Source organism: Vidua macroura, chromosome 20, assembly GCF_024509145.1.
Source record: "Vidua macroura isolate BioBank_ID:100142 chromosome 20, ASM2450914v1, whole genome shotgun sequence".
NCBI classification, from domain to species: domain Eukaryota; kingdom Metazoa; phylum Chordata; class Aves; order Passeriformes; family Viduidae; genus Vidua; species Vidua macroura.
Window position 1 is genome coordinate 999,646 of NC_071590.1, and position 22,622 is coordinate 1,022,267.

Consider the following 22,622-nt stretch of genomic DNA (forward strand, 5'->3'; position numbering starts at 1 on the left):
CGCCCCCGCCCCCGCCGCTGCTATTTCTGCTAATCCGCGCGGGGCCCGGCCGTGCCCATCGGCAGCCGCCGCTCCCGGACGGCGCCCGGCGCCGCAGCCATGGTAAGGCCGGCGCAGACGTGGGACCGGCCCGGGCCGGGCTGCCCCGCACTGCCCCGCACCGCGGCACGGGCCCGCTCCCGCAGCCCGGGCCCGCTCCCGCAGCCCGCTGCCCTCCGTGAAGGTGACGGTGAGCGGGGGCGGAGCGGACCAGGGCCGCCGGTGCCGCAGCGGAGCGCGGGGGGGACACGGGCGCCGGGGCAGCACCTGCCTGGTCCCGGAGGGCGGCAGCCCCGGGGGAGGCGGGGGCCCACGGGCCCCTTACCAGGGCATCCGGGAGGGCAGCGCTCGGGAGCGTCACCTGCGTGTCACCCCGTCCTGCGCTCCCCTCATGGGTGTCCGTGCGTGGGCAGCGGGAGCCGCTCTGGTGCGGTTCCGTGCCGAGCATCGGTTCCCAGTTCTTGGCAGGTCCCCGCGCTGCGGCGCTGATGGCACTGCCAGCCTGGCCGGGCCCTCGGCCGGGACCGTCACACGCAGGGAGCCAGCTCTGTACTCACCGGCAAGGTCCGGAGCCGCCGCTGCCATTCCCAGCCCGCGGGAGCTTGTTCTGCATCTCCCGTTCTGCCTTACCCCTCCGCGGTGGCGCCGCGGTTCCCAGGAGCCGTCCGGCCGGGCCACGTCTCCACGGGGACCTCGGGCTGTGTCCAGGGTGGGGATGAGGACGGAGGCCTGCGGCCGTGTCTCGCGTGGCACCGGCTTGTGGTCGCTGGGACAAGCGGCCTTGGTGGGGAGCGCTGCGGCCGCGCTGCCCCGGCAGCCGCCGTGGGAACCAGCCCGGCACATTCCTCCGGAGCTGGATGCAGTGAAACCAGAGAGGAGGGCGGCTGGCGGAGCGTGTCGCAACGGAGCGCCTTCCCGACAGGCTCCAGACTGTGGCTGTGGGATGCACACATCAGCCTCCGAAACATCGCAGGGGGACAGCAGTCACAGCTGGGGACTGGGGGCAGCTGGGCTCCCTCGCCCGTGCACGGGGGGTGAGCTGGGGCTGGAGGTGCTCCAGAAGGACCCACAGAGGCAGAGCAGGTGCCCCTGCCACCAGTGCCACATCCCTCTGTCCCCAGAGCAGTCCCCAGCTGGCCTGGAGGAGCATTGGTGTGTCCCCCCACCCCTGGTCTCTGCTCCTGGCTCTGAGTGAGTCAGATCTTGCCCAGCCCCACGTGTTGAGATGTCACCTGTTTTTCAGCCTGGACAGGCCTCACTGTCATGTCCTGGCTTGCAGGGAGCCATGGTCCCATCCTGGGCTCTCCACTCAGGTGTTCACAGGCCCTTCAAGCTGGAGGATTCCCTGCAGGAGAGGGACTGCAGCTGCTGCACCAAGGGCTGTGGCTCTCATCCCCAATGCTCACCTGCCTGACCCCCTGCCCAGAGCAGGGACCCACACCACAGCCTGCCCCCCATCCTTGGGATGCCCAGCACCCTGCTCCTTTTGGAGCTGCCAGGAGACTCAGTTTCCCATCTGGAATGCTGCTGATGGCAGAGCTGGGGGTACCCTGATTGGGCAGCGGGAGCATCCCCTGCATCCAGAGGCGGGGCCGAGCAAGCAGAGCCGAGGTCCTGTCTCCCTGGGAGCGAGCTGGCCCGGTCCTGGCAGCGCTGAGCTTTCTCTGGGGGCTTGTCCTGCGCGGGGTTCGTGCCTTTGGGAGAGCTTTTGTGCCTGGGATACTCAGTCATAGTGACACCGTGGCTGTGCCGCGGGTGGAGTTCTGGGTGTCACCTTTAGAGGGCTTGGGACCGCCTCTGTCAGCCTGGCGGTAGGGACAGCACCTCGCCGGGATGTTCCCTTCCTTTCCCTGCAGAAGCAGACGGGGAAAACACCTCCCGTGGGAATGTGGTACCTGTGGAACGATGCTCAGGGGTAGCCGGTGGCTTTCTTAGGTCAGGCTTTTCCCGCTGCCCCCGTGTGCCCCCGCGCCGCATCCCTCGGGCTGTCACCGCGCGGGGACGGTGCGATGCAGAGTGACAGGCGGGGACGAGGCTGCGCGTGCGGGCCCTCGCTGGAGCTGCGGGGCCGCTGACAGCCGGGGTGTGAGGCCGGCTTGCACTCAGCCGCGTGTGTAATCTGCTTACGGGGGCACCGACGCAGCCCCGGGCTCTCGCTGCCGTAAATCCCTGCTCCTGCCGGGAGTGCGGGCTGGGACGCTGGGAAAGTGGCCGAGCGACCCTGGATCGCGCCTGAGCTGCTCTGATGCATCTCGACAAGCATCAAGGTGAATCACCATCCCTGGTGACCCCGAAGTGACAGCTGGGGAATCCTGACTGCCACCCACGGCTCCTCCTGGGGCACTGTTAACCCTTCGCCTCCCAGGGATGAGCCGGCAAAGTCGAGGCAGGAATGCTGGAGCTTCTCCCTGAGATTCCTGTGGTGGGCAGCGTACCTCCTTCTCCCGGGCCAGGGCTGGTCCTTCCTAGCCAGGCCCAGTTCGAGGAAGAGCTTGAAGCCACGTGGGGAAGCTTTAAGTGTCAGGTGCAAAAGTGTGGGAAAACTGGGTTTCTGACCTCAAAGCGGCCGTGGAGCCCTGCCGGGGCTGCTCCAGATGGGCAGTGGGAGTGGACGTGGTGTGCACTGGGATGGAGAGGAATTTTATCTTGGGACAGAGGGAGCTTTGTCCCAGGATGGAGTGGGTTAGGGTTAGGGTTTTGTCCTGGGACAGAGGTGTTCCCAAGGACTGAGTGTCCTCCTGGGCTGTAGCCAATCTTTGTGTTCAGCCCAGGGGTGCTGGTGGTCCTGCAGCCCCCCCAGGACCTCCCTTGGCCAATGACAGCTGGTCCTTGAAACCTTCATAGCCGGGCAGGAGCTGGGTTTGGCTGTGCCCAGGGGTCCCTCTCCCCTGCCGTGCCCCTCGCAGGGGCTGTGCCTGGCTCCTGGGTGCCGCGGGCGCCCGGGGGGGGGCCTGCCCAGGGTGGAGTTATGCTAATGCTGCTCCCCAGCCCTCGCCGCAGCCGGTGCCACTCGGCATCTTCTGCTGGCTACGGGCGACGCTGGCTGTGCCATGGCCACCTGCCCCGAGCTGCAGCCTGGGCAAGAGGTACGGGGGCAGCGCCCGTCCCGGCGGGGCGAGAGAGGGGGCAGAGGGGGTGGGGGGCACGGACCACCCCGGTTCTGCAGGAAGGTGCCACAGCTGATCCTCCGTCCCTGGGACAGCCCTGCCAGGGGCCGCACTTGCTGCAGAACCCCCAAGGATGCGGCGCGACCCTCGGTGCCGCGGCACTGCCGAAGTCATCGGCTTCGCCGGGGGTGGGAGACGAGGGCGAGCCCCAAAGGGCTGGAGCCCCGAGGGATGGAGCGGCAGCAGGGCTGGAAGCGCTCCCCGCTGGTGGTGGCATCACCTCCCATCCCCGAGTGTCCCCGGCCGGGCTGCGCTGGGGGCCGGCGCTGAGGCCCCCCAGGTCAAGGGCGGGGAGGAAGAGGATGCTGCGGTCACACAGACCCACCGAGCACTCGGGACCCGCTGGGGCAGAGGGGAGCACGGGGGTCCCACAGCCCCCCCCCCCATGGGGCCACCCGCTGCCCCCCAGCCTGGCCCCGTGGTCCCCGTGCTGTGGCCGCGGGGCAGCGGGAGCGGGGCCAGGCGTGCGAGCGCTCAGCCCGGGCAGCGCCGTGACCTTGTTTCCAGCCCGCTAATTCTGAGCATCTCGCCTTGCCGCCGGCACCGCTGCCTGCCCCGCCAGCGAGCGGGGACAAAGCGTAGGGGAGGACACGTGTCCCCATGGAGGGATCTGGCCTTGAGGCCCCGGTCTGGGGGGGCACTCCCTCAACTGGGAGCCCGCAGGGACACGGGCTCCCCCGGCCCCTGCGTGACTCTTGTTTGGGGCTAGGGTCGCCTGGCAGCTGCCTTGGGACCTTGGGGGACGTTGGTGCCTGCTGGCAGCAGGGCTTGGTCCCACGGGAGCCGCTGCCGGACGTGCCCTTGGGAACGCATCTCCTCCCGCCAGCGCTTGTAAACAGGATGTGGAGCCATCCCACTGCCGGCGTTCCCGTCCCTCGTCCCAGCCCCGCCACCCCACGGGCAGCCCCTCGGGGGCAGCTGTGCCTGTGCCCCCAGCCCCCCGCCCGCTGCCCACGCTCCGCTCCACGGGAAGAGCCGGGGTGGGGGATGTCGGGCTCCTGGTCATGTCTCTGGGCCGGGTCCCCTGCCCTGGTTTTCTCCTGGGACTGCGGGGACGCGGGCCCCTGTGCTGACGCCCCGCAGTTGGCGGGGGGGCATGGGCACCAGGGGACCCCTGCCCGCTATCCACCTTCCCCCGGCTGCAGCCCCACTCAGGCCACCCTCCAATGGCTCTTCATCTCTTCTTGGTGTCTCTGCCTCCTCCCGGCCCCCTCCCTGTCCTCCTGGCAGGCCACGGGGCGCGGGGTGGTCCTGGCTGCCCCAGAAGACCCCGAGGAGCGGCGGGGCGCCCAGGGGGAAGGTGCCTACCCCTGTCCCCCTGAGTGTCAGGAGCTGGCTGCCGTCCCCACGCCACAAGTCGTAAGCGCCCGAGGTGCACGGGACCACGGCTGTCCCCACTGCCATCCCTATGGCTGTACCCGTGGCTGTCCCCAGGGTGGTGGCTGGTCCCGTGGGGTGGCCGTGTTCCGTCTCTCCTCCCATCCCTGCCACTTTTAGGGTGCATGTGTCTGGCTGCTGCGGCTTGGGGGCTTGTGAGGCTGAGCTGGGTGGTGCCACGTCGGGCTGGCACTGCCACCACCAGTGTCACCTCCTCCTCGGTCCCCAGATAAAACGTTTCCTGAAGGAGGACTCGGACGAAGCTGAGCTGACCCAGTTCCTGCGGGATTGCCCACCAGCTGACAGCTCCAGGAAGGTGGAGGCCCCGGAGAGCCGGCGGGAGCCTGGCCACCCCTTGGGCAGCGTGGCCAGGGTCCCCCCAGACGAAGCCAGTGACGAGAGGGACGCCAGGATTTTCTCCCGCTCCCGGCCCTCAGATTTCCAGCAGCACATTGCCGCCCCCCCGCCCCCCAGCCCCAACCGTCCGCGGAGCCCCTGGGGACAGCTGGACCCCTATGACTCCTCCGAGGTGCAGGATGTGTCCGTGGGGAGGGGGGACACACATGTGGGGCGAGGGGCTGCGGGATGGAGGATGTTCCCATTTTGTGAGCACAAAGGCTTTGGGCAGGCATGGCCTCATCCCCCGGAACTCCAACCCTGGGAATCCCTTTGCGGGTAGGGGGAAGCAGGGGCTTTTCAGGGTAGGAGGTGGGCTGGTGGTGTCCCTGTCCCATGTCACCTCTGCCCTCTGCAGGATGACAAGGAGTACGTGGGCTTTGCCACGCTGCCCAACCAGGTGCATCGCAAGTCTGTGAAGAAGGGCTTTGACTTCACCCTCATGGTGGCAGGTACGGGGCTCCAGCCAGCCTGGGGGTGCTGACCCCACTCTGCATCCCAAACACCCTGCACTGGGGAGGGGGGATCCTGGCTGCCTCCCTCATCTTTGTCCTGCTTTCTCAGGGGAATCCGGGCTGGGCAAGTCCACCCTGGTCAACAGCCTCTTCCTGACGGACATGTACAGGGACCGCAAGCTGCTCAACGCTGAAGGTCAGGGGGACAGTCACCGTCCACAGGGGTGTCCTGGTTGACCTGGGCAGTGGCAGAGCCCAGGGATGCTCCCGGGGGCTGCAGCCCCTCTCCCTGCCCAGCCAGGCTCCCCTGCAACGACATGTGCTGTGTTGCCAGCTGCCCACTGGCACTGGGGACCGCTCTGAGGCAGTGGGGAGCCCCCTGCACAGGATAGGGACCCCCACGGGGACTTTATTTCCACGGGAAAAACAAGCCCTGGCTTGTTGGGTATTGGCTGGAGCCGCAGCATTTCTGGGAGGCTGGGGACAGTCAGGGCCTGGGGCAGAGTGCCAGTTCAGCTGCAGCCAGTTTTTGAATTAAAATGGCCCAAACTTGCCCAAATCCCCAGGAGTTCGAGGGGTTTGTTTGATTTGTTTCCGTTGCTTGGAGTGAAAGCCAAAACATACAATGCAGCATCCTTGGGGACGCAGGGACATGGAGGGTCCTGGGGTGAAGGGGCACATGCAGTCTGGAGCTGTGGGGTCACCTGAAATGCTCCTGCAGCAAGGCCCAACCCCAGCAGACCCCTGTGCTGCCTGAGCTGGGGTCCTGGGGTGGCAGTGGCACAGCCACCAAGGGATGGGTGCCCATCCATGGGGATGTGGAACTATGGAGCATCCTCTCCCAGGCCGGAGCATGGCATGTGTCAGGGCTGATCCAGCCAGGTCACCCAGCTCCCAGGGTAGGGGATGACACTTGGTGCCTCCCCTGGTGACATGTGTCCCTCCCTACAGAGCGCATCACGCAGACGGTGGAGATCACCAAACACGTGGTGGACATTGAGGAGAAGGGGGTCAAGCTGCGCCTGACCATCGTGGACACGCCAGGCTTCGGGGACGCTGTCAACAACACCGAGTGGTGAGTGCCACAGGGCGGGGACTGTCCCCAGGGTGGGTGGGATGCTGAGTGCCACCGGGTGGGGGTCTCCCCAGGGCGGACACCTCGTAGTGGGTGCGATGCCCATGGTTCACTGGGCTTAGGTGCTGAGCCATGGAGATATTGAGCTGGGGGTCCACAGAGAGCAGGGGGATGTCACAGAGGACTCGGTGTCACCTCGCTGTCCCTGCAGCTGGAAGCCGGTGGCCGACTACATTGACCAGCAGTTCGAGCAGTATTTCCGTGACGAAAGCGGCCTCAACCGGAAAAACATCCAGGACAACCGAGTGCACTGCTGCATCTACTTCATCTCACCCTTTGGCCATGGGTACGGGCAGCCCTGCCCGCACGGCCGGGCGTGGGGCGGGGGCTCAGTGGGACGGGGCTCACCAGGCTCCCCCCGCAGGCTCCGGCCCCTGGACGTGGAGTTCATGAGAGCTCTGCACCAGCGCGTGAACATCGTGCCCGTGCTGGCCAAGGCTGACACCCTGACCCCTGCCGAGGTGGAGCGCATGAAGAACAAGGTGAGGGGAGGTGGGTCAGCTGGGAGCTGTCCCAGCAGGTCCCTGGGCATGGAGTTGCCCTGGGGTCTCCATCCATCTCCTGTCTGGAATTTGCCCTGGAGCATTTTCTAGGCTCCCAGCACTGTAGAGGACCATGTTGCCCCCACGGCCCCCAAGAACACATCTGCCCAGGGCTCAGCTGGGGGTTGGAAGGACTGGGGGGTATCCATGACATCTGGTCTGGTGGGACCAGGCTTTTGGGTGCCATTGGCCCTGTGTGGTGCCACCCACACCTTTCCCGAGGCCAGGCCGGAGCCCTGCCCTCAGGGGGCTGTTTGCCTCCAGATCCGGGAGGAGATTGATCACTACGGCATCCGCATCTACCAATTCCCTGAGTGCGACTCGGACGAGGATGAGGAGTTCAAGCTGCAAGACCAGGCACTGAAGGTGGGTCTGGCTCCTCCAGCTCCATCACTGGAGGGGCAGAGCCCTGTGGCCGGGAGGACACGTCACCCCGGGGTACCTGCATGTCTCTTTGGGGCTGCGCAAGCTGGACTTTGGGTCCAGCATGGAGGGACCAGCACACATCTCACTACCCAGACATGTCACCGAGATCCCACGGGTGACACCTGCAGCGTGGTGGGATGGGGTTTGGGTGGGGAAACACATGCCACAACCTCTGCTGTCCCACTGGGGCTCTCCACAACCGGGCCTTTGGAACATCTTGTCAAATGGGTGCTGGACACAGCCGAGGAGGGCGCGTGGAGGGATGCGGGTCCTGGCGGGGGGGGTCATGGCAGGGCCCTGCTGATCCCCCCCTGCCCTTGCAGGAGAGCATCCCCTTCGCCGTCATCGGCAGCAACACAGTGGTGGAGGCCAAGGGCCGGCGCGTCCGCGGGCGCCTCTACCCCTGGGGCATTGTGGAAGGTAACGCTGGGCCGTCCCTGCGGCCTCTGGCCCTTGGGGACAGGGACATGGCGTGCCCGTCGCAGCCCCGGGGCTGGGACAGGCTGTGACCCCTGACCCCGCGTCCCCCACAGTGGAGAACCCGTCCCACTGCGACTTCGTGAAGCTGCGGACGATGCTGGTGAGGACGCACATGCAGGACCTGAAGGACGTGACGCGGGAGACGCACTACGAGAACTACCGCACGCAGTGCATCCAGAGCATGACCCGCATGGTGGTCAAGGAGCGGAACCGCAAGTACGGGCTGGGCTGGGCCGGGCTGGGCTGGGGGTTCCTCTCTTCGGGGTCACCCCACGCACTGCGAGGGCGGTGTCGACAGATCGGGGCTGTGCGTGGGGCCGTGCTGGGGAGCCCCGGTGTGGTGAAGGGCCCCTCCTGTGTCCCTGGGCTGGGAGTGCCTGGGGGGGTTGCTCCAGCAGTGAGAGGGCCCTGCATGCCCCGAGGCTGGGTCTGTCTTAGCTGAGACGCTCCAGCACTGAGGGGCAGCATGTGGCCCCGGGGTGGCTGGGGGGATGCTTGGGTAGCAAGGGGGACCCTGCATCTCCCCAGAGCTGGGGCTGGTTTGAGGGGCATGTGCCAGCAGTGAGGGGGACCCCATGTGCCCCCAGGGCTGGGGCTGGGGCCAGGGGTGTGCTCTGGCAGCAAGGGGCACTGTGTGTCCCCTCTGGACTGGGTGTGTCTTGGGGGATACTTCAACACCGAGGGGGATCCTGCATCCCCCTGGGGCTGGCTGTGGGTGGATGCTCCAACAGGGAGGGGGCCCTTGCATCCTAGCAGGCTCCGGCACCAGAGCAGGAGCACAACAAAAGCCAGTACTGGGGCTCTGCTCGTGGATCAGCCACCTCGAGATGCTGAGGGAGCCCCCACAGGCAGGGTCCCCGGTGGGACCCCCCAGCCGGGAGTCAGAGCAGTGTGGGAGCGAGTGGAGGCTCTGTGGGTCCTGGAGGACTGGAGCTGTGCTGTGGGGGGCTGGCAGTGGCTATAGGCGCCTCTCTAGGCACCTCTGAGTGTCTCTCCCTGTGTGCCCCGGGGCAGGAGCCATCCCTCCGTGCTGAGGCTGTGCTGCGGGGACTGCTCCGCGGACTGAGCCGGGACCGGCCGGGGCCACTGGCCCTCGCCCTGCTCCCCCTGCCACCCCCTGGCCCCTCTATAAAAGTGCTTGTTGGTACCCAACGCTGTCTTGGTCCTTCTGTGCCTGCGCAAGGCCCAGGCAGCTGCCCTCGGGGCGAGCTGGCCCTGTGGCCACCCACTCTGGCCCTGTGGCCACCCTCTCGTGTCCCCCACAAGCTGCCCTCGGGGTGCCAAAGGATGCTGTGTGCTGGTGGTGTCACCCCGGCTCACCTGGGTTTGGGGGATGTGTCACTGTTTGGTGGCGCTGAGCCCCCAAGGCTGCCCAAGGAACAGGTACCCCCGTTGTGCTGCCCTCCCAGGGATGCGGTTTTGGGGTGCTGAGAGCCTTTGCTGCTCACCCCATTGCTGGTGCCCGGCTCCAGCTTCGTGTCGCTGCCAGGGTCGGCAGGAGCTCCACGTGCTCCCCACGTCCCCCACGGCCAAAGCCGAGACAACAGCAGCGCCTTCCAAAGCGGCTCCCGAGGCAGCCAAACCCCCGTCCCTGGCACTGGCCCAGCCCCTGGCACAGCGGGACCCTGCGGGCAGGGATGGCCCGTCCTGTTCCAGACAGGGATGGCCTGTCCTGTTCCAGACAGGGATGGCCCGTCCTGTTCCAGACAGGGATGGCCCGACCTGCCCGGGACAGGGATGGCCTGTCGTGCCCGTGCCCCACCCGTGTCCATCACCCCTTTGCCCAGAGGGGCTGCGCAGGCGGTGGCATGTGGCGGTGGCACGTGGCAGCACGCGTGACCCTGCCAGCCGCTGTTGGTGTCCCGGCCTTGTCATCCGCTGGGGTGGCACGTGGCATCCACGGGGACGGGTGGGAGAGCTGGTCCCCCCCAGTGCCACGGGCATGGCAGAAGCCATCGACTGCGCTGGCCCGGGGCCTGCGCAGTGGCGCGGCCTCAGGGATGCTCGAGGCTCTCTCCAGCAGGAATGGGCTTGAATGGGGGCAGAGGCTCGGGAAAAGGGTGTGGGGCATCCCTGGGGCTGGCAGGGCAGTGGAGTGCCTGGAGAGCCTATCCTGAGGCCAGGGCACAGAGGGGAGATGCCGAGGTTTTGATGTTTTAAAGCAGCAGGGAAAATACTCCCACAGGAGAGCCCAACCCAGTGGGATTCTCCCCAGAATGGGAAGGTGTGGAGGAAGTCCCTGGGTCCCCCCTTGGTTGGTGCATGGCAGGTTGGGGGTGCTGAGGTTTGGGGGCTGCCTGGGGCCGCTCACATCTCCCTTGCCTGGAAAAAGCCACTCTGATGGTGGCCATGGGGCCCAGGGGCTGGGGGGGGTTGCTGGGGACCTGCAGGGGTTGGGGCATCTGCGGGGGAATGCCCCTGGGGAGCTGGGGCAGCACCCTCACCTCCGCTCTCTGCCCACAGCAAGCTGACCCGGGAGAGCGGGACAGACTTCCCCATCCCCGTGATCCCCCCGGTGCCAGACGTGGAGACGGAGAAGCTCATCCGGGAGAAGGATGAGGAGGTGAGTGTGGGGCGGGCTGAGCACCCAAACCTCCATCCCCATTCCCTCCAGTCCCAGCGATGGCACAGCCATCAGGACCCACCCTTCCTGCAGCATCCTGGCGGCTGCTGCTCCAGCGAGCAAGGTCTGGAGGTGCTTCCAAGGGTTCCCCGCTCCCCCCTCCCTAGCTGCTGGCGATCCCAGTTTGTCTGGGATGCTCAACCCGAGCCCCATTTGCATGGGAGCAGCGTGGCTGGGGCTTGGCACCATCCACGATCCTGGCTCTGTTCCCTTCCAGCTGCGGCGGATGCAGGAGATGCTCCAGAAGATCCAGAAGCAGATGAAGGACTCGCATTAGCCCATCCCTCCTCCTCCTCCTCCTCCCCCTGGCCCCGATCAGAAATGTTTACATCACGCTCCACCTGCCCGGCCCTGCTGCCAGACTCGGTACCAACACCCACCCACCACCTTAAGCTGCGGCATCGCCTTATCCAACCACCGAGCGCCCGAGGGGACAGCGAGGGGACACGAGGGGACAGCGTGTGACCGGGCACCCAGACCAGGGTCCCCTGCCCCACTCCCCCCCACTCACTGGGCACAGCTTGGTCCCCCAAGCTTTGGTTTCCTGTTTCTCCACAGCTTTGGGGAGCCTGGTCCCCACAGCATGTCCCTTGTCCCCGTGTCACCCTGGGCTCCCTGCTTACAACCTTTATGCTCAGCTTGGCCCTGGCTTAAGGGAGGAGGAAAAGTGGACACTGCTGCCAGCCCCTCAAAGGCCCCAGCTGCTGTGGGGGACCGGGCTGTTCCCCTGGCCTTGGCTGGCATGGAGGGACAGCAGCTCCTGGGGACCACAGGGGACAGAGGGGATGGAGGGACAGCCGCCATCCTGCTCCATGCCAGCACCAGTGCAGGGGGACTGAAGCTTGTCAGTGTCCAGCCCTGTGTCCTCACCCTGTCCCCACTGAGTGACAGCAGGGCTGTGGCACAAAGAGCACTGGGGAATCAATGTCGCCAGGGAAAATCCCTTGAACCCCAAATCAGAGGCTGGGCACCCCCAGCCCACCGTGATGTTGGCCCTGTAAAGCAATAATGAGTGTCCTGTGCCCGTGGCACCTCTCACCCCATGGCAACAGCACCGGCCCTGGCTGGAATTTCGGCCCTGGCTGCCACTTGCTTGTCTGTGGTGTCCTGTGTGCCCAGGATGTCCTTGTCCCTGCTGCTTCTTGGCACAGCAGCCCTGTGTTCTCTCCAAGGATATCCCCATCTGTGCTGCTTCCCAGCAAAGCACTGCTGCGTGTCCCCATGTCCCCCATGGTGTCCCCATGTTCCCCACCATGTCCTGGTTGGTGTTGCTGCCCTGCAGAGCACTGCAGCTTGTCCCCCCCCCCCCCCCCCCCGACTTTCCCCATCTGTGTTGCTTTCCCACAGAGCTATGTTGCATCCCTGTGTCCCCCTGGGATGTTCCCAGCCATGTCACCACCCTGCAGGGCTCTGTGTAGTGTCCCTGTGTCCCCAAGGATGTCCCCAGCTTCCTGCAAAGCCCCACTGTGTGTCCTCAGGGTGAGCCCTGGCTGTCTCTTGCAGCATTCCTGGGGAGATGGATCCAAACCCCTCCTGGGTCCGGGAAAGCCCACAGGGGATGGTGAGGATGCAGGCAGGACGGGGGGTGGTGGGATCAGTGGGATTGGTGGGAGCTCGCTGGCGTGGGGATGTGTCCTGTCCCCATCAGGGCCCCTGAGCCAGGGTCCCCCGGGTGGGGCGTGGCTGGTGGGGGCTGTGCCCGGCCAGGGGTCGGGGTGCCAGGGCAGCACCCGGCCTGTGCCCCCCGTGTCCCCGTGCCCGCGGAGGTCCCGTGGCCCCCATGGGCAGGGCCCCTCCAGGCAGGGCCCTGCAGGGAATATTTAGCGCTTTCCTTTTTTTAATCTCGCTATTTTCTTACAGAAGCCCCTCCCCTGGCATGATGGTCCTAGAGGCGTTTATTAACGGATCAGAGAGTATAGGTTTATAAATTCTTATAGAGTAGTGGAAATATTTTTATCCCTCCACAACCGTTCTCAATAAATACAGCTGACCTGGCTTGTCTGCAACCCCTTGTGGCTTCCACCAAATGGGGGCACCCCATGACCCTGGGCATCCCACAGCCCTCGGCATCCCCTGTCCCTGGGCACCCACATTCTGAGGCTGGTGGTGGCCCACGCTGTGGCCTTTTGATCCCAATTCCTGTTCCTTTGGAAAAGGCTCAGAATGGATACTGGCGGGGGAGGGGGGAGGTTTGTGGTGCACTCACAGGGACACCCAGCTTGGGGTATGGTGGGAGAGCCCTTTGGGATCCAGCTCTGGGATAAGGGGGCACAAGGAGGGGTCTCCCCCTCTCATGTGCCTTGGGGTGCTGGGTGCTGCTGGTGTGGGGCTGGGAAGGGAGTGGGGAGGGCGGAGCCTGAGCAGGGGATGGAATTGCCCTCCATGTGCTGCCCCTGGGTACCCTTGTGTCCCCCCACCAGTAGGGAGCCCTGCCAGGAGACACCACCAGTACCTGTGCCCAGTCACCCCCGTTTGAGTCCCCTAGGACCTGCTGGGGTGGCAGAGCAGGAGGGGTGGGCAGAACAACACAGGGATGGATGGGCTGCATCTCCAGCTGCCTCCCAGAGGCCACCATCCACCTGCATCCCATTATCCCACCCTGCACCCCAATATCCCAAACCCTGTCCTGCCCTCTCCTCCCCACAGAGCCCTTGGGCTGATCCAGCCCAACTGAGTGCAGGGCCAGGGACCTGGGGCAGAGCCATTCCCAGGGCCAGCGGAGACTGGGCAGGGTGGATGGATGGATGGATGGATGATGGATGGATGGATGATGGATGGATGGATGGATGGATGGATGGATGATGGATGGATGGATGGATGGATGGATGGATGGATGGATGGATGATGGATGGATGATGGATGGATGGATGGATGGATGGATGGATGGATGGATGATGGATGGATGGATGGATGGATGGATGGATGGATGGATGATGGATGGATGGATGGATGGATGGATGGATGATGGATGGATGGATGGATGGATGGATGGATGATGGATGGATGATGGATGGATGGATGGATGGATGGATGGATGATGGATGGATGGATGGATGGATGGATGGATGGATGGATGGATGATGGATGGATGGATGGATGGATGGATGGATGGATGGATGGATGGAGGGATGGATGAGAACTGGGGGTTCTGGTGGGTGACAAATGGGACATGACCTGGCCATGGGCACTGACAGCCCAGTAAGTCAAGTGAGTCCTGGGCTCATCCCATCAGTGTGGGCAGCAGGGGAGGGAGGGGATGCTCCCCCTCTGCTCTGCTCTCCTCAGACCCCTCTGGAGCTGCCTCCGGCTCATCCCGGCACAGATATGGAGCTGGTAGAGCAGGCCAGAGGAGGCCAGAAAAATGGTCTGAGGTCCATGGTCTTTGCTGTGGAGGAAAACAGCCCTGTGGGACCTGCCAGCCCCATCCACTGCTCTGCTGCCAGCCACTTCTCCCCTTGCTGAGGGTCAGAGCACGGACCCCACCTCCTTGGGGTCCTTCCCTCCTTTACCAGCAGTGCCTCAGCCCCACCTTGCTTGGCCCAGGGTGCCGAGCCCCACTGTGGCTGTGTTGTCAATTCCTGCTGTTCACCAGGCTAAACCCCCCATCCTCCCCTATGAACCCTCTTATCAACATGGGAATGGAAAACATTTGTGCTTCCTTGGCTGGAAGCAGCTCTCTCCCCAAAGGCTGGGATACACAAACCTCTCACATCCCACCACTGCAGCTCCAAGAAGGATCCCCTGGCTGCCTCTTGTCCCCAGAACAGCCAGCAGAGCCTGTGCTTTTGACCCCAGACTGGCTGATTTACCCAGTTCCCCTTTCCCCAGAGGATAAAAACCAGCACTGATCCCCCAGCTGTGCCCACCCTTCCCTGCACTCCATTCCATGTGATTTTCATCACACCTTCAAAAATAAAAAGCCCCAAACCCACTCAAACCCAGCCTTCCCAAGGCAGAGACTGATACTTCCACATGGCAAATGCTTCCATGCAATTCCCCAATGTCCTATTTTTGGTTTCTCACCAGTCCTGGCACTGGTTGCAGCATCCGTGCTGGAGCTCCAGCCGAGCTCGGAGGAAGGGAATAAAGGTTTCCTAGGACAGAAAAGGAAATCTCCCATCTCCTTCCCTGGGCTGTGCCACCCATGCCTGACACCTAATGAGACCTCACATGACATCAGTCCTGTTGTTTCCTTTCCCCCTTCCTTTCCATTTACCTTTTCCCCTTCCCTTCCCTTCCCTTCCCTTCCCTTCCCTTCCCTTCCCTTCCCTTCCCTTCCCTTCCCTTCCCTTCTTATTCATTTATTCCTTATATAATTTATTATATTTTCCCCTATGGGAGAGCCACTTCAGCCCCACCTTCTCCCATCTTTTCAAATCCAGAAACCAAGGCACTGCCTCCGGCTCTTTCCCCCTGTCTCTAGTACCTCTTCTCCACTTGTCACATCCATTCCTGGTGCCGTCTCTCCTGGATCCAGGGAAGCCAGGAGCAGTCATTCCGATTGCTCCCATTCCTGTCTCTCCTGGATCCAGGGGAGCCAGGAGCAGTCATTCTGATTGTGCCTGGCTCCATCTGTTTGCCTGGGAGCTGCTGGCTGGAGGTGACAGCCCTTCCCCTCTTCTGGCAGCTGTGATGAGGCTTTGGGATGCAGTTTCTGAGCACATCCAGTGGATGCTCCTGATGGAGCAGGTAGTCCTTGGATCCCCTGTTCAGGGCAGGAGGAGCTCAGAGATGTGAAACCCCATTGCTGCTGCTCTGCCCCTCCTGTAAAGGCAGCAAAACCAGCCCTGAATTACCTTCCAGCCAGAAAATGGGACACAGGTTGGAGCCTCCAGCCAGCTCCAGCTCTTCATACCTTTTCCCACTTCCCTGTTCCCCACAGCCAGTGTGGAAAAAACAGACCAAGAGCTTGACACATTTCTCAGGCTGGCAGAGCTGGGGGTGCTCACCTGGAGAGGAGAAGGCTCCAGGGAGAGCTCAGAGCCACTTCCAGGGCCTAAAGGGGCTCCAGGAGAGCTGAAGAGGGACTGGGGAGAAGGGATGGAGAGATGGGACACAGGGAATGGCTTCCCACTGCCAGAGAGCAGGGATGGATGGGAGATTGGGAAGAAACTTTTCCCTGTGAGGGTGGTGAGGCTGTGGTGGGCACATGAGAACACGACATGAACAGATGGATATGCAATTACAGCCTGGTCTTTACTTGCAGAAGAGCCCACCTGTGGCTGTGGATTCTGGGAAGCTCCGTGAGATGCCTTTACTGACACGTGATGTTATTTCTGGAGCTTCCCTGAAAAACCTCAAGTTGTGCTGTATTTTGTGAAGATAATGCCCATTCCACGAGACCCACCAGGAACAGTGCTGAGAGGCTTGGGAGCAGCAGCCATTCCTCCCCTTGGTGCTGATGCCATTGAAGATGCCAGCATGAAGCACAGGGACCGAGCAGAACAGGCAGGGAAAGGCTGCTCTGACGCTGACATTCCCGTGTGGAAGGGGACAAGGTGCCCCTGTCCTGGCTCTCTGTCCAGGAGCACGGGCAGAGCCCCTCGGTTCCAGCTGTTCTTGGAGAAACAGCACCATCTATTTGCAGCACGAGAGGAGAGGGGACACGGTGGGTGCCCCTCGGCAGGACTAGGGATCCCACCCTGGAGCAGCAGCCTCTGATGTTCTGGGTCACACTAGGACATTCCTGACCCCCAGACCCTCCTGCAGCCCTGGTGACACCCAGGGCTTGCTCCAGGGTCAGGGCAGGAGTCGCAGGACGCGTGTGCAGGAGCAGGGAGTGGAGAGGCTCCAGGCTGGGGGCTCGGCTCAGCTCAGCTCTGGGTCTCTCCTTCCCAGGTAGACTCTACCCTTCTGCTCCCATGCACCGACACGAGGACTCCCACCCTGGGGGCCCCACAGGACTCAGCCGTTCCCTACATTTCTCTGTCACTGGCTCGAAGAGGCTCCATCCCCTGAGGCATCAGAGGTCCCAGGAAGGTGTTGGCCCCACAGCACCAAGGGGGAGAAAGCCAGGCCGGCCCCAGCTTTGCTCCAGGGGCTGAAGCTGTCCCTAACCCAGCCCATCCCCACCTCCAAACCCAGCTCAGAACCCCTCAGGATGGACCCCAACGTGTTGTGAATAACAGAAGTGACTTAAGACCACCTGCTCCAGCCTTACCACGGAACTGGGAGCAATGAAGAAGATCTGATTTATTAAACCTGCTGGGAAAAGGGTACAAGGGGTGGCCTGGGGTCCTCAAAGCTCACGTGGAGAAACCACTACTTCTTCTTGCGACGTCTAGTCTTCATTCGGATCAGCTGCAGCCCTTGCTTCTTGATGTCCTCCCGGCTGGGGATGTAGTCATGGTCTTCATCATCAAAATCCAAGGTGTCTGGAGGGGAGAGTGGAGAGGAGGGGCTGAGGAGGGTCTGGAGGCCACCCCTGCTGTGCCCGCATCCCTGGGAGACCTGGCTCATTTTGTTGGGCTCGTGGGATCCAGGAGAGTCCTCGTGGGCCTTTCCACCCCAGCATCCCAGGGTGACCTGTGGGACCTGGTGATGCCACCACTGTGGCCCATCTCCAACGCTGCTGAGGCTTCCCGTAAAGGTCTGGAGCTGCAGTGTGGTGGGTACAGCTCCTGCTCTGCTAAAGAAAAGTGGTGAGCTGCCAAAAGCTCTTAGCCTCTTTCAGGAGCATCCACAGGCAGAACCAAGCACTGATTATTCTTCACGGCCAGGTGATTTTGGAGATGAGAGTGTCCCCTCTTGCCCCACAACATCTCTCCTTGTTCCTGCAGTGGCTTGGTGCTCATCATGCCACCAGCTGCCTTCATTCTCCCCCACCCCTGCCTAAAACCACCACTCACTTCTGAAGCCTTGAAAACAGCCAAGGTCAGCCTCAAGACCTGGAGGCAATTTGTGAGTTGCTGGGCCAGTGGGAGACAGGCAAGGACTCCCAAAAATCCCAGGGGGCAGGGGCTGGGACAGTCACTGTGGGACATGTCCCCACTGTGCTCTCCTACCATCTTCCATAGCCTCTTCATCCTCAAAGGAAATCTTCAGGTTCTGTGCTTCACCCGCAGTTCTTTCCTCCAGAAGGTTCCTGACCTTGGCAAAAGTCTGTGAGAGACAGCCGGGGTTAAGTGCTGGAGGGCAGGTGGGTGTTCCAACCCAAGGGTGCCACACTTGAGGTGCCCCACGGGTGCCTGGTGCCAGCCATCTGGGGCTGAGCTGCTCCATGGCTCTTCCCTGTGGCCTTGCTGAGGAAGGATGACTTGGGTGGCCATCTGTGAGGGCCCGTGTGTGTCCCCAGGGCCACCAATGGCCGGAGCCCCCGTACCTCGCTGCGTTCATCAGTGCTGTCCTCAGGCCGAGCTGCCACCTTCTCCTTCAGGAACTGCATCTTCTGCTCACAGTGCTGCAGCTTCTCCTCCAGCCCCACCACTGCAACAGAATCCTCCTGGGGGTGATAGAACCACCTTGGTGGGGACAGCCAGGCCCTGGTGGCAATGGTGGCTGTGCCAGCTGTCCCCGTGCTGCCCTGCCTGCATGGCCCTGCTCCCCTGGAGCCCCATGGTACCTGGCCAGGGATGAGGATGCCCTGCAGGCGGAGGAACAGGTTGTCAATGATGTTCTCAAACTCAATCAGGCGCTTCTGGCTCTTCAACATCTGGGCTCGCATCTGCTCCAGCCGGGCCTCTTCCTGCTTCAGGTTCTCCCTCAGCTCCTCCTCCCGCAGCCTGGAGCCAGCCACACTCACATCACACAGCTGCAGAGAGGTGCAGGGACACCCCAAAGCTGCTCCAAAAGCTGTTCAGGTTGCCCACCCCCAACTGCAGGCCAGCTCCATGCTGCTGGCAGCAATTCCCATGCCAAGCAAGGAGAAAGGGAGCTCCTGGACCCCAGTGGGAGCTTTGGGTGCTCTGCCAGCAGCAGAGCTGGGACCTCAGAAACCCTCCCAGTGCGGGAGGAGTGCGTGGCTGCAGTGGGGTGGAGGTTAGGGTGCCTGCTGGGACATGTCCCCCCCAAAAGTGGTGGCCTGGTTGGTACAACTGTGCGAGGCCAGCAGCACCTGGTGGTGCTGTCAGGCTGGTTAAATTTCAGTTTAGCCTGCTTTGTCTCCAGCTCCTGCAGGGTCTTCTTCAGCACCTTCTTCCTCTCCCTGCACTCATCGATGTGCTGCTGCAGGTTCCCCAGGGATTTCCTCTGTGCCTGGATGCTGCTGGGGATGTCCTAGCCAGGGGAGACACAAGGACTCAGCCCAAGGTGCTCCTGCTGGAAGCAGGACCTCACAGGGGTTACAGCACCATGGAGCTCTGTAGTTTGTGCTCATGGAGAAGGGCAGCTCCGTGCCTGCCTGCAAAGAGGGGCTTTATGGGGCTCCAGGGAGAGAAGAGAGAACTCCGCAGGAAACGGGGGGAGCAGAGAGGTCGCAGCTCCCCAGTGCGCCAGCAGCCCAAGGTTTTAGCAGGGATGGGTTTTCCCTTACCCAGAGGCAGGAACACTGCAGGGCAGTCTTTGCCTTCTCCATCTTGTCGGTCACAAAGGCCTCACGCTGCATCTTGGCCATGGTGGCCTCCATGTCAGCACCTGGGGCGGCAGGGAAGGAGCAGGGCAGGATGTCCGTGGCTGTGTCCAAATCCCCCCGCCCTGCCCCCAGCCAGGCACTCACCCACCAACGTTTCTGAGGAGCTCAGGTCCTGCTCTGCAGAGAGCATGGACACAGCTTGCTGCAAGGACAGTCACTGTCACCCCTGGGGGTTCAGCATTGCAGGCTGCTCCCTGCCCTGCCTGCCCCACATCCCAGCTCACCTGCCCCCTGCCCTGCCTGTGCCACATCCCAGCTCATCTGCCCCCTGCCCTGCCTGTCCCACATCCCAGCTCACCTGCCCCCTGCCCTTCCTGTCCCACATCCCAGCTCACCTGCCCCCTGCCCTGCCTGCCCCACATCCCAGCTCACCTGCCTCTGCTGCCTTTCGCTCTCCTCCTGGCGCCGGAGGCTCTCAATATGCTTCCTTTGCTCTGCCAGGGACTGGTCCCTGAGCTGCTTCTCCACACGGACCTGGGGTCCCGCCTCGGCCATGAGTTTCTAGAGCATAGCAGAGATGGGAAGAGTTGCTGCCAAAGTCAGTTGGATCTTTCTACAGATTGGTTACTAGGTTCAAGTATTGGTTTAGATTGAGATTTGGGAAGAAATTCATGCCTGTGAGGGTGGTGATACCCTGGGACAGAGTGCCCAGAGATGCTGTGGCTGCCCCTGGATCCCGGGAAGTTCCAAGGTCAGATTGGACAGGGTTGGAGCAACCTGGGGGAGTGGAAGGTGTCCCTGCCCATGGCTGGAATGACATGAGCTTTAAGGTCCCTGCTGACCCAAACCATTCCATGAATCTGTGATTTGAGTGACTGGATGAGCTCCTGGGATGCCCAGTGTCAAAAGTGACCCCAGTCCATGCAAATAGGCTGTGAAGGAAGCTTGGAAAGGCGGGTTGGGGTGTGGGACACACTGCCTTGGCCATGGCTGGTACTTCAGACGGGCTGACCCCAGCCCCAGGGGACAAGAGGGAGACCTGGGAGAACCTATGGTGGCCTTTGGGTGCTGTGGGCAACCTCAGCTCCATCTCTTTTGCCCCTTGCTGAAAGAGGGCTCTCAGGCCCAGGTACATGGTGCTGTCTGTGGGCACTGGAGGATGGGAAAGGGCCCCAGTTCTCTCACCTTGATGACTTCGTTGGCTTTGAGGCTAGTCCGGGCTGTGAGCTCCTCGTGGTACATCACAGTCATCCCAGACAGGAGGTTTAGGTATCGAGGCAGGTACACCAGCTCCTGGCACCCAGGGAACCACAGCACATCACCCACGGGGGTCCCCTGTGCTGTGACAGGGCACGGAGGGGACCAGCAGGGTGTCTGTCCCCCTTGGGCACCCCATGCCTTTGCGGGGAGAGCAGGTGAAACACTAGCACAGTGAGGAGCTCACCCTCCTCAGGACCTCCTGCAGCCTCAGGTACAGGTTGGTCACAATCTCTCCACTGTGAATTTTCATGAGCATCTTCTCGATGTCATTGCCCAGCTGGCGAATGGTCTGGGGCAGACACAGGGGGAAGACACAAAGTGTGCCAAGCCCAGTGCCCAGCTGGGGGTGCAGGGGCTGGATTTAAGCCCCCCATGAGTATTGGCACACCAGGAAGGGCTCCCGGGTACCTGCAACTGTGGCTCTTGCCACTTAGGGTCCGTCTCAGCATCCTGAAGATCCTGCAGGTGCCTCTGGCGCTTGTCCCTGGCTTGGCTCCACTGCTTCAGCTGGTGCAGCAGCATGTCACACACCTTCACCTGGTCATGGACTTTGGCCTCGATCTTCTTTATGACCACCTGGATGGGCATGAGACCATTTTCCAGGCTGGATGCTCCAGGAGAAGGGGGTGCTGCCAAGAAAACTGCCCCCAAGGTAGAGCTGGGGACACTGAGATGCTGCTCCAGGATGTTGTCACTGGTTGGCCAGGATGGGCTCTGGGAGAGTTTTGCTCTGGGGGCTGGCTGGGATAAGGCAGAGGTGGGCAACTGCTGGTGGCAGGGCTGGGCTGGGCTTAGGGACTCTGCATAACATGGAGTGGGGCTGGGGATCAATAAAGTCGATCAGGGCCCAGATGGGGACGTTGTCAGAGAGCAGCAGCACCACTGTCACTACACGAGGCCTCTGGGCAAAGGCAGCTCTGTAGCACAGTGCCTCGATCTCCACGGGTTTGTAACCAGGGCACAACCTTGGGACAGGCAGTGAAGGGCAGGGACAGCATCTCTGTGCCAGGGATGCAACTGCACCCTGTAGGAACACCGGCAGTGCCAGGGACACGTGGGGTGGGACAGCCAGGAGGTCTGATGGGACAAAGGAGCTGCATGGATGGGTCCCACGGTGGAAGGGGACCCATGGGACCAGACATGAGCACCCCGTGTCTCCACAGCAGCCCCGTGGGGTTGTCCTGTTGCTGGCACCATGTCCCTCTGCCATGCACTGTTCCTCTCAGTGTCCCCAGAGCCCCAGCCCCTACGAGCAGCCCTCGCTTCCAGCCCTGCCATTACCTCCAGGCTCTCAGTGGCTGAAACGAGCTCCTGGCCCTCTCCGAAAGCATCCTTAATGGGGAGTTTGTTGTACTGTGGGCAGGGGAGGGACAAAGGGATGGCCACTGTCAGCCTGGGAATGACATCTTTTGCTGGTCTGTGCTGCCAGCTCCTGGAGGAGCTGGGGGTGCAGGGCCAGCACCAGGCAGGGGTGCAGCAGGAAGGACCTGCTGGTACCTTTAGGACAAATTCCAGGATACTGGAGTCCTCCTGCAAGGCCGTCTGCAGGCTGGGGAGCAGCTCCCTGTTCTGCCGGAGCTTTTCCTCGCAGGACTGAGCAAAAATCTTCCTGCCTTGCTCTGGGGGACATCAGGCAGCCAATGGTACCGTGTGGGACGAAGGGGCTGCGACCCCCGTCCCCGGGCAGCCCGAGGCAGCACCTTGCAGGCCCACGAGGACACGCATCTCCTGGCTGCGCTGGCTCAGGTCGGCCTTGTGGCCCCACGTGCTGCCGGGGGCCTCCATCCCTTGGCCCACCATTCCCAGTCCCCGTGGGACAGATGCCGAGGCCCTGCCGCCCCGGGAGGCGTCGCAGTGTTGTGACCGCAGGGTTCCACCGTGGAACTGTCACCGTGGCTCTGCCAACTGCCACCGGCCACATGCCTCCCGCTCAACCACGGCCCAGCCCCCTCCTCAACACTTCTGCAGGAAACAGGTTAATTAACAACTGATTAATGAGCTCCTGGAGGGGGCAGAGAAGCATTCCAGCTTTGTCTTCCATTGTGGCAGCTGTCAGGGACATTCTGAGCCCCACAGGAACAGGGCAATTTCAGGGTAAACACATGTGCCTGTGTACCCAAACACACCAGCAGTGCTCTCCTGGAGGCTGTCAGCTTATTTGAATGCCCACCTATTTGAAAATTCCAGTTAATGAGCCAGGAAATGGTGGTGCA

At 62.8% G+C, this 22,622-nt stretch overlaps 2 protein-coding genes across 3 annotated transcripts; one reads left to right on the plus strand and one right to left on the minus strand.

Moving 5' to 3' along the window:
* The first annotated feature begins 10 nt into the window (after positions 1-10).
* LOC128817326 (septin-4-like) lies at positions 11-12,646 on the plus strand. Of its 2 annotated transcripts, none has more exons than XM_053995756.1 (12): positions 11-102; positions 4,813-5,112; positions 5,338-5,431; positions 5,544-5,630; positions 6,386-6,509; positions 6,721-6,855; positions 6,934-7,051; positions 7,376-7,477; positions 7,861-7,957; positions 8,071-8,233; positions 10,481-10,580; positions 10,858-12,646. In XM_053995756.1, exons 1-12 carry the CDS (start codon positions 100-102, stop codon positions 10,915-10,917), a joined length of 1,383 nt encoding a protein of 460 aa, XP_053851731.1. In that variant the 5' UTR covers positions 11-99; the 3' UTR covers positions 10,918-12,646. The 2 variants fall into 2 exon arrangements, with proteins under 2 accessions (XP_053851731.1, XP_053851730.1); XM_053995755.1 differs by lacking the exon at positions 11-102 and adding an exon at positions 3,056-3,125.
* Positions 12,647-16,808: 4,162 nt separating this feature from the next.
* Positions 16,809-22,278, minus strand: CCDC183 (coiled-coil domain containing 183). Its single transcript, XM_053995646.1, has 14 exons — positions 22,110-22,278; positions 21,907-22,028; positions 21,691-21,762; positions 20,818-20,985; positions 20,594-20,698; positions 20,335-20,442; positions 19,582-19,710; positions 19,294-19,351; positions 19,111-19,211; positions 18,694-18,854; positions 18,202-18,361; positions 17,962-18,081; positions 17,645-17,741; positions 16,809-17,014 (listed from the first exon to the last, which is right to left on the minus strand). The coding sequence occupies exons 1-14, from the start codon at positions 22,207-22,209 to the stop codon at positions 16,902-16,904; spliced, it is 1,614 nt and encodes a 537-aa protein (XP_053851621.1). The 5' UTR covers positions 22,210-22,278; the 3' UTR covers positions 16,809-16,901.
* Between the last annotated feature and the right edge of the window lie 344 nt (positions 22,279-22,622).

Excerpts from the sequence above, each read along its gene's own strand:
- LOC128817326 (XM_053995755.1), top strand. The coding sequence starts at position 3,090 with ATGGCCACCTGCCCCGAGCTGCAGCCTGGGCAAGAG. Across the intron at positions 7,478-7,860 it reads TGCAAGACCAGGCACTGAAG|GAGAGCATCCCCTTCGCCGT; the intron begins GTGGGTCTGGCT and ends CTGCCCTTGCAG. Across the intron at positions 8,234-10,480 it reads GTCAAGGAGCGGAACCGCAA|CAAGCTGACCCGGGAGAGCG; the intron begins GTACGGGCTGGG and ends CTCTGCCCACAG.
- CCDC183 (XM_053995646.1), bottom strand. The coding sequence starts at position 22,209 with ATGGTGGGCCAAGGGATGGAGGCCCCCGGCAGCACGTGGGGCCACAAG. Across the intron at positions 18,855-19,110 it reads TGCAGTGTTCCTGCCTCTGG|GACATCCCCAGCAGCATCCA; the intron begins GTAAGGGAAAAC and ends TCCCCTGGCTAG. Across the intron at positions 18,362-18,693 it reads CAGCCTGACAGCACCACCAG|GCTGCGGGAGGAGGAGCTGA; the intron begins GTGCTGCTGGCC and ends GGCTGGCTCCAG.